This window comes from Cebus imitator, unplaced genomic scaffold (genome assembly GCF_001604975.1).
Source record: "Cebus imitator isolate Cc_AM_T3 unplaced genomic scaffold, Cebus_imitator-1.0 Scaffold260, whole genome shotgun sequence".
Taxonomy (NCBI): Eukaryota; Metazoa; Chordata; class Mammalia; order Primates; family Cebidae; genus Cebus; species Cebus imitator.
In genome coordinates, this window is record NW_016107575.1 from 827,175 (window position 1) to 846,317 (window position 19,143).

The window sequence follows — 19,143 nt, forward strand, 5'->3', positions numbered from 1 at the left end:
AGACCGTAGAAGGGAAATACATTCTAACTTCGAAATTCTCCAGTTTCCCCCATCTCAGCCTTCATACTGATCCTTTAGCAAGATAGGTGGAAGTTACCAGTGGTTTCACATTCAGGTAGACATACAAGAGGTTTTGCCTCTAGAAGCTCCAAGGACTAGGGAATATGGAGGAAGGAACCACAAAGATATGTTGGCCATAAATAGAATTTCAAATAGGGCGTGTATGTGTGTCACATTTGATAAGAAGGATAAAGTCTTATTTTACATATGTTTTCTACACTTAGAAAGATTTTATGCTAAATTTCATTGCAAAGCAAATTGATTTGTTTGAAAATAATCATGAAATTGAATGGCACACATGTCTGATTTTAAGCCACATGTTTTAAAGTGGGATTTGCTTTTGCAGCATCACATAGTCTGCCTGGGACATGTGTACACACATGTGGGCATCAGTGTCTGTGTTTTGTCAGATGACATGACTTGTATTTCCGGTTTTCTCCATATCACGATCTCTTCTGGAGGCTTCTTCCCCCTCAACCCTCCACATTCCCCACGGTCTGCTCAGATCCAGACTCCCCCCAGCCCTTGGCCCCTGTGGGTGTCCCTGCTGGGGGTCCTGGCACCTGTATCCTCTAGGTTCCCAAGCCTTTGCTCAGCAATTCCACCTTCTCGCCAGCCACTGCTCCTGCTGCTGCTTCCTTCCAGATGTCCCTGGAACCCACTGACTCTTCAGTTGTGACTTCCTGGTGCCTGGGACGTGTAAGGCCCTGACTAGTGATGATCTGGTCTCTACTTCCCTTCTGGTCTTCTTGGTCACAGAGGCTAGATCATTCTTTCCAAAAGACTCCTCTGTGCATGTCAGCACCCCTGCTCCAAAATCCCAATTACTACTTGATGAACATGGTATATGTGCCTTGGTCTGGCATGCCCTGTTTTCCCTGGTTTGGCCAAATTTACCTTCTAGACTTATCTCCCTCTGCTCTCCACTCTTCTAACACCAGGAACATTAGTTTACTCATTGTTTTCTAAGCATTCTGTGAGCACAGGCCTTTCCCCTCATACAAGTTCTCTGACCCATAGCATTCTCGCCAAGCCGCTGTGCTTTAAGACCTAGCCTGGGTCCCACATGCCCCATGGGGAAACCCTTTCGGGCCCCATCAATGGAAATGAATGGCTCCTTCCTTTGCTATCACATAGTACAATATAGTCTTCTAGCTCCTGTACGATCTGCCTTACAGTACATTAGTCTCTCTAGCCTGAAGTCTCCTGGGAGGGAGGGGCTGTGTCTTGGTGGTGTTTTCCTCCAGCCTACAGTGGTCTCTCCTTCCTCTCAATTCTATAACACATCATCTGTTTGTCTGCCTGGCCCCTAGTGCATGCTATTCTGCATTTTGATTGATCTATTTTTGCTTACAGTCTGTCTCACCATGGAGACCATGAGCTCCTTGAGAGGTTGAATCTTCCAGCTCTTTGTAGATTCAAGGACAAATGGCACTTGTGTCCTGATATGGACCCAGTCTCCAGTATGACCATCAGAAAACCATAAGGTTTTCCCCCAGTTTCTAATCCTGCTTAAGGACGGGTTGAAGAAGCCCATGTGAGGGCAACAGCGTTTTCTGCCCCTGTGTATCCTCCTGCAGCTTTCAGAAAGGTAACCAGCCAGAGAAGGGCACACAGAGCGCTGGGGAGAGCTCTTGCAGCTGACAAACAGTAATAACAAGAAAAAGCAAGTTAAAGAAATTAGAGATGGGGCCTCGCTATGTGGCCCAAGCTCGGCTTCAACTCCTGACTCAAGTGGTCCTTCCGCTTCAGCCTTCCAAATAGCTGGGATTACAGGTGTGCACCACTGTGCCTGGTGGAAAAGCAAGTTTACTGGTAACACAGGTTTTCCAAAAATGGAAGAAGTGATTCCTAGAAGCAGTTGTAGTAGATGTTCAAATGGTTTGCCATCCAGAAGGGAGGGCTTTCAGCTTGGCCTATAAACCCGAATTCAAATTCTTGGTAGAAGGCTGGGTCCAAATATTAGACTTCTATGGAAATGTTAGAGAAGTGGCTGATCCACAGGATAAACAAGGAATAGCTGAGATAAGGCTCATTATTCGGTGTGTTACCAACTGGGTAACCTGAAAGTTTTAGAAAGTAGAGGAATTCAGCTGCCTTGAGACATACGGGGTTATGAATTATTGACCCAGCTTGAGACATAAAGGACTGTAGATTCATAACCATTTGGGAAATGGTTCGTTGGTTAGTCTACTGGATATATGTTAAAGGCAGCAAGAATTATTTATGTAGTTTAATGTTCTTCAACTTCTAACATAAAACTATGCATATAATTTATTACTTCTAAATATCTAAATGGGCAAACAGCTCCAAGGAGCTCATGTAGAAAACAAGCTACTAGAACCAGCAACAAACAAAAGAAGTCTTGTTGGATTTAAACAGCGGACGTCACCTAGGAAAGGCATTTGAGGACCTCCGTAAGACTTACTTAAGACTGACTTATGCTGCTGAGTGTGTATATTTTGAGTCCAGACTCTGAAGCCAGATTGCTGGCTTCAAGGCCCAAGCCCATCTCTCAAGGACAAGAAAGAGCCTCGGGTAAGAGAATTAATCACTCTGTGCCTCAGTTTCCTCCTCTAAAATGGAAATAATAGCAATACCCATCTCACAGCATTGCTGGAAGGACCAAGAGTTATGGTACGATTAGTAGAGCCTGGCACATAATAAATGTTAGCTATTAGTAATGATATTATTTACTAACAACATTATCGGTGGAGGGAAAGCATGCCTTAGTACTTAAGGCTAGGTGTGTCCTGAGTAATTTTTTTTCTGATGTATTTAAAAGTAGGGCATAGTAGAATCCAATGCAAGAGAATGGAAATCCTGTTCTTGGACCCTGACCCAAACTCTGGCCCAATCATACGTTACCAGCCACTTCTACTCTACCCCAGTCCCAAGCCAGATCTGGATGGTCTCAGTGCTGTGGAGAAGAGGCGTGTTCTTATTTGACAACTGTCTTTGGCTGAGAAACCCTTTTAGTTTTATAGAGTCTCTGTGACACTCTTTGGAGTGGATGTGCTGGCTGTTGTATCCCGCCCTCCGCCTGGTCAGGGACCACAGTTCTCCAGCCTGGCAGAAAGACATCCCTGGGAAGGCCAGCCTGCTGGGGAGACTCCACCTGACATGATGCCCGCGGGGGAAGGGTGCTCTTTCCTTCTATTTCTCAGATGCCTTTGATACCTCACGGGGTAGATGGCAGATAAGGATAGGCAGTTTGGGGTTAGGGAGTTAAGATCAGGTGTCTCATGAGGGATGGTGGGACAAAAAAAAATGTCTTCAAGGAGGTAACGAACAAAACCATGGTGATTTTTGTCAAGAAGCTCACAGGTCTGGCTGTGGATGCCTTAGCCTTAGGGCTGGGCAGGAATGTTTGTGTTTTGGACTCCAATAGCTCTTTCACCCTAAGGAGAGCTTCAATAATGCAAGTGGCCCCCAGGGGACAGCAGATTCCAGGTGGCCTCTCCTAGAATTTGGGAAAAGGGAGATGGCAGGCTAGGAAGAAAAGCTAGGCCTTAGCAGCTCAGTGTGCCACAAAGGGGAAAAGGGTGGGAAGGGGAGGGGCTGAAAAGCAGGGGGCTGTGACTCTTCAGTGACAGGAGGGACCTTTCAAAAAGAAAGGACATAAGGTATTGACATTTCAGGTACACACACATCCACATAGAAGTCTTGTTGTCATTATGGATTAAGACCAAAAATCTAGGGACCCTTCTTTGGGGGAACCAGGAAGACTGAAAGATGGGAGCAACAGTTATAGTTTCTTAGACACTAGAGGCAGTCTCAGCTCAAACTTGGAGATTATTCATTCAATAAATATTGCCTGGGTATCATCCAAGTTTCAAGCAGTATGTTACTGCTTGTTCTGCCAATTTCCTGGAAATCTGTGGGAAGAAAACCTTAGCTTCCTGATTCCGTTTAGTTCCAGCTGCTGGGATTCTGGTAACAGGCTGATGAACTGATTTTCTCCATGACTCGGAGAAAGGACAGGTTTTATCTGTCCCAAAAGGAGATCAGGTAGATCCAGCCATGTGGACGAGGGGAGGGGCCTGAACTGGGTGATTCCCTGAGTCCTTCCCAGTTCTAGAATCTTAATTTTTTTTTAGATTAAATCCATGTTTCCATGATCTTTTTCTTTGTTTTTTTTTTTGAGAAAGGGTCTTGCTCTGTCCCCTAGGCTGGAGTGCAATGACGTAATCACAGCTCACTATAACCCTGAAGCCCTGGGCTCAAGGAATTCTCCCACCTCTGCCTCCTGAGTAGCTGAGACTATAGGCGTGCACTGCCACACCCAGCTGCTTTTTCTATTTTCTGTAGAGATGGGGTCTCACTGTGTTGCCCAGGCTAGTCTTGAACTTCCTGGCTTCAAGTGATCCTCCCACCCTGTCTCCCAAAGTGCTGGGATCACAGACATGAGCCACGGTGCCTGGCCAGTTCTGAAATTCTTTACCAGGCAAATATCAGGCATAAAAGGATCACAGCACCTCCTTCCCCGTCTTCCCACATCAGGACAGAGGAGGGCAGTAAGAAGAACCATCTCAGAGAGAATGCCTTTCACCAGTCCTTTCTGGGACCTGTCAATGGGGCCAGTGGTCACCACAAAATGTGCCTGCGTCTCTCAAAGGAAATAACCGTGGGTGCAAATACTTTCTTCAGTTGCTGAATATGACAGCAGGAATTCTGTCTCCTAATTTGGTATGATGGAAAATGTAAGTCCTGAGGCTCACACCATGCAGCCCCGCCTCTCTGTCCCCTCTGCTCCCCACTTACCTGGTTGTGGACAGTGGTCAGCTGGTTGTTAAAGGTCATGGTCAGGTTGGTGGACGTGCTGGGGGCCACGTGTGTGATGAAGGGGGTCTTGCTCTGGTTCACCGTGTCATACATATTCACCCGACGCTTGCAGATCTCCATGTTCTGGAAGCATGATTTGACGCTGTTCATACACAAGGCAGAGGCATACAGAGACATAAGGGGAAGGGAAGAGGGTCATGGGATGAAGGGGAGAAAACGGAGAAAGAAAAGGAGAGAATGGTTAATTCAGTAAACAGGACAAACAGGGAAACTGAACTTTAGGTCTAAGTTTCTTGGGTTGCTTGTGCAAAGTCTGTGCATTTGCAACAGGCACGGTTATTTAGATGAATTTTCTCCATGTAGGTTCTATACATCGCAAGAGAACTGGCTGCTCGCACTGCATTCTCATATCACATCCACCTGCAGCGTCACTGCTCATCCTCAACATTCAGCCTGGTTTCTGGCCCATAAACCAATGTATATGCTCTCCGAATGGGAACACAAAGTAGCAGCTTACAACCTGCCTCTACCTTTCCCAAAGACAACGCTGGTGCGCACCTTCTTCAGCTACCCTGGGTCACCAGCACCACCTAGAGGACGGCCAAGGAACTCTCCAACCCAGTATGGTGACTATTGCCACACTTTCTCCCACTGGAATTGTGCAGGTGGGTAATGGAAACAGTAATAATACTAACAATTAATAGTAGTGGTTAGTATTTATTAGTGTCACAATAATACTACTCTGCAACTTCTCACTTGGTCCGGTGACATCCATAAGATGAAGACATGATTCTCATTCCTACTTTACAAGTAACAAGCTTAGGGAGGTAGGGAGTTTCCCAAGGATAGGTAATCACCGGCTACCCTCGTGCATACACCTATATGTTCTCTTTTGCCAACTTCAGCCTTTATTTTTTTGTCTAAGTCTTGTCCAGTTACATGAAATAGAAATTTTCTCCTTTTTCTTCCCCCATTGCATCTGTGTATCTAAACAAAACTCCAACTACAAAGGTGAGGTATACAAGTGGTGCTGAAACCGGCATTAAGGAAAAGGAAAGCCACAAGTGGCTTCGACCACTCAGGTTCTTGAAAATCCACGAAAAGTGTCCTTCAGAATTTATACAGTACTTCTCATTCACTTCCAGTTAAACCTACTTTTCCTCAAATGCTAATATGTAAGATAATAAAACCCCTTTTAGCTTGGGTGTGGTGGCTCATGCCTCCATCCCAGCTGTTTGGGAGGTCAAGGTGGGAAGAGCTGAAGAGTCCAAGACCAGCTTGGACAATATAGAGAGACCCCATTCTCTACAAAAAAAAGGTATGTAAAAATTAGCTGGGTGTGGTGGTGCATGCCCAGGGTCCCAGCTACTTAGGAGGCTGAGGTTGGAGAATCACTTGAGCCTGTAAGGTCGAGGCTACAGTGAGCCATGAATATGCCACTGTATTCCAGTCTGGGTGACTGAGCGAGATCCTGTCTCAAAAAAGAAAAAAAAAAAAGAAAGAAAAAAGAAAAAAGAAAATTCCATTTAATTTTCAATTCAAAATGTCTATTTTAATTAGAAAAAAATGTAATAGCCAGGCACAGTGGCTCACACCTGTAATTCTAGCACTTTGGGAGGCTGAGGCAGGTGTATCACGAGGTCACGAGTTCAAGACCAGCCTGGCCAAGATGGTGAAACCCCATCTCTACTAAAAATACAAAAAATTGGGCAGTCGTGGTGGGTGCCTGTAATTCCAGCTACTCAGGAGCCTGAGGCAGGAGAATTGCTTGAAACCACGAGGCAGAGGTTGTAGTGAGCCAAGATTGTACCACTGCACTCAAGCCTGGGCAACAGAGTGAGACTCCATCTCAAAAAAAAAAAAAAAAAAAAGAAAGTAATGATTGAATATAAGTGAACGTTTTCTACTGTTTTAGGATTACAAACATGTACTACTTCAGCATACTGTAGGGATGCTATCTTTGGGGCTCAGCAGGTGTCTGTGGGCTATCCCCAAACATCCTTTCTGTGAAAAATGCGTTCTGAGTTTCAAACGACTGACTGAGACATGACTTAGAGAGCCCTCCTTCTTTCTAAGATACTGACCAATTCAACTGGCCACGTCACGCACACAACATAAACATTTACTGACCGATGACGCTGGAGAGAAAAGAAAACATATTCTATGGTATCCAATAGCAAAAATACTCCTAATAATGCTGCTAATGCCAGTGTGTTTTGAGCTCCTACTAAGTACCAAGTACACTCCAAGGCCTTGGGTGTGGAGGCTGTAGCATAAAACCAATGCATTTTGTATTCCTTTCGGAATGGGTTTAAAGGATTTGACGGTTTCGTGATAATTCAACAGAAAAGTTTCAGACTCCTTCAGAATTTTCTTTCTTTCTTTCTTTCTTTCTTTCTTTTTTTGAGATGGAGTCTTGCTCTGTCTCCCAGGCTGGAGTGCAGTGGTGCAATCTTGGCTCACTGCAGCTTCCGCCTCCCGGGTTCAAGTGATTCTCCTGCTTCAGCCTCCTGAGTAGCTGGGATTACAGGCGTGTGCCACCACACCTGGCTAATTTTTGTATTTTTAGTAGAGATGGGGTTTCACCATGTTGGTCAGGCTGGTCTCAAACTTCTGACCTCATGATCCACCCATCTCGGCCTCCCAAAGTGCTGGGATTACAGGCACGAGTCAGTACACCTGGCCCAGAATTTTCTAACTGAAATGTTTCAAGTTTTGGGTTTTAGGAAGGGGCAAGTACTTTCACTTTGGGTTTCTAAGAAGATTGGTTTAAAAAAATTGCACTGGAATCCTGGTATGGAGAAAGGAGTGGTGTCTCTTTCATCTAGTAATCCAGTAACTGTGGCTCAGCTCCCAGGGCAGGGGCGCTACAGCCACATGAGCCTGGAGATTTATCCTTGCCCTGGAGTTCTTCAAGGTCTTCCCAGCATGTTCTAGAGAACTTTAGGGATCAGGCCTACTCTCAGGCAAGCCTAGGTGTGTTTAGAGACCCACCTTTCCTTCTTAGGCTCATTTCTAAGTTCTAACTTGTCAGTGCCCCCTTAGGTCCAGAGAAAGTTCTGAACTGACTGCTGATGTTCACGGTCTTCATGTGACCAAGCCATGAAACACCCTACTGATGCTTCCTTACAGAACCCAGAGGTGGATGGCCTCTGAGGTCATCACAGCCCCAGGCTTTATGAGGGTGACTGTCTGACTGTTTTGGTGCAGACAGCTAACAGGACCTCTGTACAGGGCACTCCCACCCTCCGTCTCCCATTTATAGCTGTTTCTCAGTCATCCTATTTTACTCCTGATATCAAGAGACTGATCCAGTAAATCGCCAAGTTTGCCCTTCTTCTTCTTGTGGTACAGATGGACAGCTCCGTGGCTGACCCCTGTGGTACTCAGAAACAGGACAAATCCCGGCCAGTGACTCACACCTGTAATCCCAGCACTTGGGGAGGCTGAGGCAGGCAGATCACTTGAAGTCAGGATTTTGACCAGCCTGGCCAACATGGTGAAACCCGTCTCTATTAAAAATACAAAAATTAGCCGGGCCTGGTGGCGGGCTCCTGTAATCCCAGCTACTTGGGAGGCTGAGGCAGGAGAATTGCTTGAACCTGGGAGGTGGAGGCTGCAGTGACGCAGTGAGCAGAGATTGTGTCGCTGCACTCCGGCCTGTACAACAGAGCGACTCCATCTTAAAAAAAAAAAGGACAAGAAACAGGACAAATCCAACAAGAGTAGGGATGGATCCAGATTCCTTCTTTATACTGGAGTTTAGTTGTTTCAAACATGGTTTTACATCAAAAAGGCACTGTCTGGTTGTTGCAATGCCATTTGACTTGCTTCTCTGAGAGTAAGGCACAGAACTGAAACCGAGGCAGCACCATCCATGGTGGGGCCATGCACTCACTTCCCGCAGGCCTCGAAGGGGCGGATGCAGCCTTGAGACCCAGCCCCCTCTGGCTCCGGAGACAGCAGGGGCCGCTGTGATCCACACACTTCTCACATGTCCCGGCTCTTCTCACAAGATTATATAGAATCTGTTGCTCTCTCAAGCACAATCCTTGTCCCTGCAGACATCGGATGTGATTATTTATTCTTTCACATCCCAAGTACCTCAGGGTTGAGAGGCTGAGGCGAGACCCTCCATCGACTTCCCACCCACCAATGACTTCCTATTTTTTTTTCCCCATGGAATTTCCCTCTTGTTGTCCAGGTTGGAGTTCAGGGCGCAATCCCGGCTCACTGCAACCTCCGCCTCCCGGATTCAAGCGATTCTCCTGCCTCAGCCTCCCAAGAAGCTGGGATTACAGGCACGCCACCATGCCTAGCTGATTTTTGTATTTTTGGTAGAGGTGGGGTTTCACCATATTGGCCAGGCTGGTCTCAAGCTCCTGACCTCAGGTGATCCAGCCGGGTTGGCCTCCCAAAGTGCTGGGATTACAGGCGTGAGGCACTGCACCTGGCCATGACCTCCTTTTCTTTCCCCTTTATTCACTGAGGCCTTTGACCACTGGCTGGATCTTCCTTTCCGAGCCATTCCCGGCCTAGCAAGGAAGGCTTTGGAAGTCATGGATTCCTTGTCAAACTTTCTGCTTACTTCTCATGCCGAGTGACCCTTGTCCTCAAACCAGTACAGCCACTAATTCCCTGGACTGTCAAACCTGAAACTGCTCCACCTCCAGAAACTACAAGTTCAAGTATCCTGTTTTTCCAGTCACCTTCTCCATCTATCTGCCTCATTCCACTATGACCATGATAACCCTTCTCTGCGTTGACCAGAACACGGTGTTCACTTGGACCCCCTCCCATCTTCACTTCCTCTCCCTTTGGGCTAAGCCTCCAATAGCCATCATTCTGGATTCCAGTTATTCTCTGGCCAGCCTCATCAGCTTCCTTGTCAACCTGTCTTCTTTTCTTATCAGCCTGGCAAAAATTCCCCCTGGACAAACCCAGTGATCTGTCTTTTCTATGCCCTCACCGGGGGAGATCAGTGACACTATAAACAGTTCATGTCCAACCTCGGGCTCAGTAATTCTACCGTATTTCTCTGGGCAGTTTGTTCTGCCACCTTCTGCTCCAGCTTCCTAAATTTTCTACCCTTCTTAAACCTCCTTCCATCTTGTTCTCAACAGGTAACCTCACTGCCTACTTCTGAGACGACAGAAGCTGTCTGATGGGACTCCATCCATTTTTCTCCACTAGACCAGGACATATGCTGCCATCCACACGCTCCTCCTCCATTCATCTTTCCAGTGACACTGGCCCATCCCTGTGCTCTGAACCCTGCCTTAAAAACAATCCCCTTGACCCCTCCCCAGTCACCCCTCTATTTCTTCCCCTGCACAGCCTCACTTCATGAAAGGCTGCTCCTTCTTCACCTCTCACTGGGTCTTTCAACCTGCTCTACTGGTTTTTGCTTTTACCACTCCACTGAATGGCTGTCACTGAGTTACTGACAACTTTCAAGTTGGTAAACCCAATGGACATCTTTTTCCAAGACTCATCTGACTTGTGTGGCCAGCAGATAGATCATTGCTCAACACAGATCTAACCAGCTATTCCCTTGCTTAAGCATCATTTAATGACTTCCCATTGCTTTTTGGATTAAGATTAAAAACCTTAACATGTAGGGCCTGCCCTGGCCGACTCAGTGCCTCCCTGCCTCACCTGCTGCCTTCTGGGATGGGTGCATGGTCCTGCCCATGGGGGAAGAGTCCTGTCCACACAGGAAACGCCCTGCCTGCTCATGCCCATCCTCTTCCTCTTCCTTCACGGGCCACTTCTTGAGTCTTCCTGGTCTTGAGGCCCCATGTGAGGCTCCCCTTGGTATGCTCTCATCGCACCCGCTACCTGTCCTGGTAACAGGCTGGTGATTTGGGCATCACTTGTTTCTTACCATTCTCTCTCCTACAGACTGCAAGCTCCGGTGGGTGGGGCCCGTCTGCTCTGCTGCCCACTGCACCCTTGCTCACAAGCTCTGGTGGGCAGGGCTGTCTCTTCTGCTCACCACTGTAACCCCACACACAGTATGCTGAAGAAATGAATGAACAAATCCAAACCCAAACTAGACTGGGATGGTTCTGGGAGCAACCTTCGGCCCTGAGACTGGTTTTGCTCTACAGAGACTGCCGTCTTGGGGACCTCTCTTCCTGCACAGATACCCAGAGTCAGGTTCATCCAGCTCTGTGCTCTCCTCTTCTCTCCTTTTCACTGTGAAGCCAACTGGAGGCCAGGGGTCCCGCCCAGCCACTGCCCACCTTCATAAATGTTTTAGAGAATGCAGCCCTGCTCATCTGTTTATGTACTGTACCTGTGATGGCTTTCAGCTATAGTCACAGAACGAGTAGTGCCCAGGACCTTATGGCTGCAAAATCTAAACTATTTAGCGTCTGGACCTCTAACGTTTGCTGACCCCTGGTATGAAGCATCAAGCAGGACACCTACTGTGTACTATGGGGAAAATCAAGCAAGTGTGTCATGGTGACAAAGGGATGGTTCAGGGTTTCGATTGGAGTGATTCTCTTGTCCGCGTCAATGGTCAGCATCTTCTTCAACAGGTCAATGAACTCCCGCCGGTCAGCCTTCTCCACCAACATGTCGCTCCCTTCCAAATCTGTCGTCATGTTCACCTGGATGCAAGTAAGGACAGGTTACCAAGGACGAGCCCAGCGTGCCTCCCCCTTCTGGCTCCCTGGACTTTGTGCCCTGCAACTTCCTCCTGATCACTCAAGCCCCCTTTCTCAGTTCCCAGGAACTCAGCCCCTATGAGAGGTACCAGACACATGCTGTCATTGCCCACAGAATGTGGCTTTTCTCTCTGCAGGAAAGGTGGAGAGGGGCCATGCCCCAGGAAGGGGAGAGGGCCGCTGCTGGGACTTGCAAATATACCTGAATGACAGAACGCAAACTGCTCCTGCTTTAATCAGTCAGGCTGAAATGCAGCTTTCATCGCCCCTCATTAAAAATATTCCCGAGATGAAAAGCGGTCTGGAGACTGGCTGCATAACAATGGGAGTGCTAACACTACTGAACTGCATCCTTAAAAAAGGCTGAGCTGATACACTTATGCTATGTGTGTGTCTGCCACAATTTTTGAAAAAGAATTGCGGCCAGGCAGTAGAAATAAGATGCAAAAAAGTGTATGTATGTGTTTAACCTTTGGAGGGACGGTTAAGGGCCTGAGGGCGCCCATCCTGCACCTACAGTGTATCATCCTTCTCACGGCTTCCCCAGTTAGGGCCAGAATTATTTTAGTCCTTGTGTTCAACAGAGTCACCTCGGGCCAAGACAGGCAGGATATCTGAACACAGAATTTTTCTTCCAGGAGTGAGTCTATACGAGGATAGCCTTTAAAAGGCTTGTTTTGTGGTAACTTCTGTATTTTCCAGGACATGGTCTGGAAACCAATTTCAGTTTTCTCAGACAATCTAAGCTACTAATCACCTGACAAGTACACTTTACTGAGAATCTTCATTTTTGGTGATACTCATCTACAGTAAGAAGGGTGCTGTGTTTATTGGTGTATAGCTTTGTTTCTCATTGCTTTAAAGACAAAAATCACTTTGGGGTGCCCTGGTTTCAGACTAGTTTTCACACTAAAAATAGCTGAAGTTCTAGAATTTTCTCTGGGGCACAAAGGCGAGGGCCTGTGGTCCCTGCTAGTGAGCTGAGACTGTGTAGCAGATTGAATTGTGTCCCCCTAAAAGATACATTAAAGTCCCAGTCCCCAGTAAGTGTGGATGTGGCCTTACTTGGAAATAGGGTGTTTGCAGATGTAATCAAATTGAGTTAAGATGAGGTCATACTCAATTAGGGTGCACCCAGGGACAAGGCAAGGGAGATGTGGGCACAGAGGCACAGAGGAGACACAGGATAAAAGCCTTGTGAAGGAGGAAGCAGAGATTAGGGGATGCAGCTACAAGTCAAAGAACGCTGAGGACTGCCGGAAGCTGGGAGGCAGACATGGATGCTCTTTCCCTCTTTCCCTATGGCCTTCAGAGTGAACATGGGCCTGTTGAAGCCCGACTTCTAATTTCTGGCCTCCAGAACTATGGGGGAGGGAAAGTCTGCTCTCCTAAGCTATCTAGTTCACAGTACCTTCTAACGGCTGCCCCAGGAAACATCTACATGGAATCGTGGGCATTAAACTCACGGGTACTAATGGGTGGGAATTCTTCTCATGATAACATCAGGAAGATTGCCCAGTACTACATTACAAGAGGGAACCAATAAATGGGAACTATTTTTTTTTTTTTTTTTTTTGAGATGGAGTTTTGCTCTTGTTGCCTAGGCTGGAGTGCAGCGGCATGATCTCAGCTCACTGCCGCTTGGGTTCAAGTGATTCTCCTGCCTCAGTCTCCCAAATAGCTGGGATTACCATGCCCAGCTACCTTTTGTATTTTTAGTAAAGATGGGGTTTTGCCATGTTTGCCAGGCTGGTCTCGAACTCCTGACCTCAGGTGATCTAGCTGCCTTGGCCTCCCACAGTGCTGGGATTACAGGCATGAGCCACTGCACCTGGCCAACTGGAACAATTTTTAAGGAGCTGGTATAAAGTTTTAAAAATGTTTCACAAACCAAATGGTATTTTTACTAAGGCTGGCTGTAATTGTTTAAGGTCAAAGTCAGCCACTGCAGTTGAATAATATTGATTCCAACCCATTATCTTATATTACTATTGCAGAAGTCTTGGTGCCCTTGGTTTTAAATGGCTTACATTGTATACTCACCCATGAAGCTTACCTGGGCCATATCATCTAAACAGTTGAAAATGTACTTTCTTGCTTCCTTTGACTTAATCCCTGTCTCTGCTTCATGGTCATCTGGTGTCTGTCAAGAGAGGCAAAAGCCATTGGTAATGTGACTTATCTCTTTGTCACTGGGACTCAAGCCTTGGAGTTCCTGTGTCTCACAGAGGGCCTCTTTCCCACCTTTCAGAAGCGATTTTGATTCTTCAAGGACCTGCACACCTGCAATTCCTTTTTCTCTTCATCCACACCTGCCCCTCCCTCCTTCCCATGCACATGTGTCAGGGGCCAGCTCCGAGTCAGTTACGGAGCATTCTTGCTCCATAGCACAAGCTGATCAAGGTATGTCGCATCCTCGATCAGCCTATAGTCTTCCCTGAGTTTAAGGAATAAGGTAAGATTCCACTGTGGAAAAGCAGGGGCCTTTTCCAGCATTTTCCAATTTTATCTAATTAAACCCTTATGCACATAGCTCTTGCTACGTGCCAGACATTGTTCTAAAGTATGTTCATTCATTTAATAGCTTTGACAACCACATCAGGTAGCACAATTACTATCCCCATTTTCCAGATGGGGAAACAGGAATAGAAAGTTCAAGGCACTTGTCGTGGTCACATGGCCAATAGGTGGCAGCTGGCGCCAGAGTCTGTGTCTGGGCTGCCCCTCCACGGGTGGCTGAGGCACAGACATACATTCCCCAATGGTTGGGGAAACTGCTGTTTCCAATTACTGTGGGTTTTTGGACTCAGCGACGAGGTGATCCAGAGGTAATTAATCCTCAAAATCTCACTCCAGAACAGCACACCTGGAGAAGCTTAGGTCCCGGGAACAGCTGGACATGCGGGACTGAGGCTCTTCAGAAAAACAGGAGTGAACTCCAGTTTAACCCTCCTTCACGGGAGGACTCTCTTTACTGGACCTGACCTTGACACTCACCCTCACAGTTGCCAAATGCCAGGCCTCCCATCAATAGCCTAAGAGTGCTTGCTCACTCCCAAATTTCTTTTCTGAGTCTTTGGTGACTACTGGACACACATTATCTTTAAACCATATTAGAATTTTTCCATTAAAAAAAACAACCCAGAAAAACAAAAAAACACCCACCCACCCACTGTAAAAAAAAGAAATACCTAAAATGAAACATACTTAACACTTTATTAGTTTCTTTTTTTACCAGGAAAATATTTTAATTTCAATTGCTAGGCACAAATCAAAGTGAAAGCAAAATATATTTCTGTTAAAGCAAAGCTCTTGCCCCTGGTTTGAAGGTTTATGGTGGCCTGTGTGACCCAGATGCCTCCCTGGGCCTTAGGACATTCCCATGGGCTCACTGGGCAGCCTCCTGTGCCTGGAACGCCTCTCCCCAACCTGCACCTGGCCGCCACCCTACACTTCTCTACTGGGCAAGCCCGCTTCATTGTTCCTTTTCTTTTTTTGAGACACAGTCTTACTCTGTCGCCCAGGCTGGAGTGCAATGGCATGATCTCAGCTCACTGCACCCTCCGCCTCCCAGGTGCAAGGAAGGGATTCTCCTGCCTCAGCCTTCCGAGTAGCTGGGATTACAGCCGCATGCCACCATGCCCGGCTAATTTTTGTACTTTTAGTAGAGACAGAGTTTCACCATGTTGGCCAGGCTGGTCTTGAATTCATGACCTCAAGTGATCTGCCTGCCTTAGCCTCCCAAAGTGCTGGGATTACAGGTGTGAGCCAGGGCGCCCCCTCTTCATTCTTTAGGGCCCAGTTCAAATGCTCCTCCTTGCCCCTCTGCTGCAGGCAGAATGAAATGCTCCTTCCCCTTGGCACCCACACCCGTTCTCGACCTGGAACAGGGCCCTGATTATAGTGGGCGAGAGCTTGTGGCATGCGGTCCCGTCTCCCTCTGGACTGTGAGCTCTCAAGGGCAGAGTGGGGTTCGTTTCTCTCCCTACCACAAATCAGACAGTCATCAAGGCTTATTGGATTAAATCCTGGGAGTTCAACAATCACAACGTGGGGACTCTCACAGGCGGCAACAGACTGAGGGAAAGAGGGGCTTTTGAGCATTCAGATTCAGCCACACTGTGTATTAACAATAGCCCCCCGACACCCTCATTTGCTGACTGAATCAAAAGCTCCCCACTAATGGGACTACGGCCCTCTTTTCTGAGCACTGGGCCACTGTGAGGAGTGGAGGGGACGCTCTTCCTACCTTCAGTCTCCACAAAGGATATGGTGAGTCCGTGTCACGGTTGAAAAACCTAGTTGTCTTTGTCCCTGCACTTAATAAATATTCAGCAGGCAAACCCTGTGTTTGTGAAATATACCGAATCTGCAAGAAAAGATAAGAATGAGGTCACGGCTTTTCCTGTCACCATACATATGGTATACTAATGGCTCTGCTGGCTTTGAGAAAAATGAAAATGACAATTTTTGTAGGGAAAGAAAGAAGTTAACAAAAAGAAGAAAAAGGGGAAAGAGAAAGGAATAAAGAAAAAATAGCAAGGTTAAGGGAAGCAAGATTTGGGAGACAACGTGGCATTCCAGAATCCTGCCCATCTGTCATGTAATCAATGAAATGCGAATCCAGGCTGTTTTCCAGATAAGAATGAGGTCTCGTGAATATCAGTGTCATCCGGACCCACCTGATCATACTCTGAAGCTCCTGGATATAGCGGCCAACCCAGGAACAGTTCTGCGATGACACAGCCCAGGGACCACATGTCAATTGCCTCACAAAATGGTAAACCAAGGATGATCTCAGGGGCCCTGAAAAGGAAGAATGGAAGAAACTGTCAGCAGGTTGGAAATGCAGGCAGCTGTTTCTATATGAACACTATCTTTCAAACCTGGGGTGCCTGTGGCTCGTAGGAGAGGCACTGTGCTACAACAATCCTTCCATTCTTTGGCTTGGTCCCCTCCATGAGGGGTTTCACCTTGTTGATCAGGGTGGTTTTGAACTTCTGACCTCAGGTGATCCACCCCCCTTGGCCTCTCAAAGTGCTGGGATTATAGGCATGAGCCACCACACCTGGCCTGCCAATTATCCTTTCTTAAAAATTTACAACACACTTTCATAAGGAAACATTGCTATTTTTTTATTAGGTTCTAAAAAGCTAATCTCCTTAAAAGTTATCTAATGTTACAATTATAGAACCGCATACATCAGTACAGAATCTGGTATCAACCAGGATTCCAGCGTAAACTCCATGAAGAAGCTGTTCCTGAATGTAGGAGTTCTGCCCCTTCAAGGAAATCACCTAAACCCCAAGGGAACATTTCCCAGGGAGTTGGAAATCAACATGAAAGAGACCACCCAGGTACATCTTCCCTTTAAGAATTTGTCATGATTAGGTAGGGGTATGTTTTGGACAAAACCAGGCTCAAAGTCTGAGTTATGGGCACAGCTTATCTTTTTAAAAACAATATGTCTCAAGGCCAGGCATGGTAGCTCATGCCTGTAATCCCAGCCCTTTGGAAGGCCAAGGCAGGTGGATTGCTTGAACCCAGGGGTTCAAGACCAGCCTGGGCAACATGGCGAAAACCTGTCTCTACCAAAAACAAATGAAAAACCCCAAATTACCAGGGGGTGTTGGTGCATGCCTGTAGTCCCAGGTACCTGGGAGGCTGAGGTGGGAGGATTGCTTGGACCCAGGAGATGGAGGCTGCAGTGAGCTGAGATTGCACCTCTGTAGTCTAGCCTGTGAGACAGAGATAGATTCTGTCTCAAAAAGGGAAAAAAAAATAATAATGTGGCTCAAGGCATTCTGCTGATAATGAAATGCATTAGGCTGACTTTTGTCTTCTCTATACATTTTCCACTTGACTAAGCGATGCTAGAAGAGGCTACTTTCCCACCCTTTCTGCAGCCTAGAGTGGGCGTGAAGGGAGCTGGGGAGACTTTTCTCTTGGTTACCTTTCACCCACCTAGCACGAGAGTGGGGAGGAAGGGGGTGATCAGAAAAACCCCCACTGGTCTTGGATCTTCTAGCTGATTTTTTCTCTACTGAAAAAGCACCTCCTCTTCCCTCTTTGAATTTGTTCTCATTGCTAATCTTTTTTCTTTATATAATATTATTGAAAAGAACAAAACAAACAAAACCCAAAAATGTCTTATTACAAAGTTTTTATTTTTCACATGTAAAATGGAGTTTGGCCAGGCATGGTGGCTCATGCCTGTAATCCCAGCACTTGGTGAGGTTGAGGTGGGAGGACTGCTTGAGCCCAGGAGTTTCAGACCAGCCTGGGCAACACAGTGAGACCCTGTTTCTAAGAAAGGAAAAGAAAAGAAAGGAAAAGAAAAGAAAAGAAAAGAAAGAGAAAGAAAGAAAAGAAAGAAAGAAAGAAAGAAAAGAAAAGAAAAGAAAAGAAAAAAGCTGGCACAGTGGCTCACGCCCGTAATCCCAGCACTTTGGGAGGCCAAGATGTGAGGGTCACTTGAGATCAGGAGTTGGAGACCAGCCTGGCCAACACGGTGAAACCCCATCTCTACTGAAAATACAAAAATTAGCCGGTGTGGTGGCACATGCCTGTAATCCCAGCTACTCAGGAGGCTGAGGCATAAGAATCACTTGAACCACGAAGCAGAGGGTGCAGTGAGCTGGGATGGCACCACTGCATTCCAGCCTGGGTGACAGCGAGACTCCGTCACAAAAAGGAAAAAAAAAAACAATTACCCAGGCATGGAGGTGCGAACCTGTGGTCCCAGCTACTTGGGAGGCTGAAGTGGGAGGACTGCTTGAGCCCAGGAGTTTGAGGCTGCCATGAGCCATGATTTACACCATTGCACTCCAGCCTGGTGACAGAGCAAGACTCTGTCTCAAAAAAAAGAAAAAAAAAAAAAGGAGTTTATTGCTTTCCTCAGAACTGGAGACTGGGCACTGGCTACCGGGTGCTTCTAGAGTGCCAGCCACGGTTGCTGGTCTGGGCAGCAAGAAGGAGTGACCACTGAGGGGAGGAGCGAGTTGCCTTGGTGCTATTTAATGAGCCTTCCGTTGTCCCCATCCCTCGCTGCTGGGCGTCTTCAGCTGCCAGTGTTCTGCTTGGCACTGCACCCCCTCTCTGGCCTTTGTCTCCTTTGTTCCCCACACTGGACCATGCGTGGAGGGTCGGAGGCCACTCTTACCCACTGGCACCGATGAGCTGGGGATGCCTGTGCTGGCTCCATGACGTGTCCCTGCTGCATCCTCCTCTTTCATGTAACCATGAGCCCGCCACCTGCCTAGGCCACCTGTGTCAGGGCTGCCCACACACCAGGGCCCCCAGGTTCACTCCTCATTGTGTGTAACTGACGAGATTACTGCCAGATTGCCACTAGAAGTGCCTTTAGAGATAGTTGCAGTTTATTTTAAAAATTACATCCCTTAGAAAAGAAGGGAATATTTTAATTTATTTATTTTTATTTTTTTAAGATAGAGTCTCGCTCTACTGCCCAGGCTGGAGCACAGTGGCATGATCTTGGCTCACTATAACCTCCGCCTCCTAGGTTCAAGCGATTCTCATGCCTCAGCCTCCCAAGTAGCTAGGATTACAGGTGCCCACCAGCATGCCTGGCTAATTTTTGTATTTTCAGTAGAGATGGGGT

At 47.1% G+C, this 19,143-nt stretch overlaps 1 protein-coding gene across 7 annotated transcripts in view; it reads right to left on the reverse strand.

The window, feature by feature from the left end:
• The window catches only part of HIPK2 (homeodomain interacting protein kinase 2), a 219,476-nt gene that overhangs the window by 53,204 nt on the left and 147,129 nt on the right, over nt 1-19,143 (reverse strand). For all 7 annotated transcript variants that reach the window (XM_037728262.1, XM_017499793.2, XM_017499790.2 and 4 more), the window contains exons 3-7: nt 16,205-16,328; nt 15,772-15,891; nt 13,579-13,665; nt 11,281-11,465; nt 4,825-4,987 (exon numbers count right to left, since the gene is read on the reverse strand). In XM_037728262.1, the coding sequence (XP_037584190.1) occupies nt 4,825-4,987; nt 11,281-11,465; nt 13,579-13,665; nt 15,772-15,891; nt 16,205-16,328 (679 nt within the window). The remainder of the gene's footprint in view (nt 1-4,824; nt 4,988-11,280; nt 11,466-13,578; nt 13,666-15,771; nt 15,892-16,204; nt 16,329-19,143) is intronic.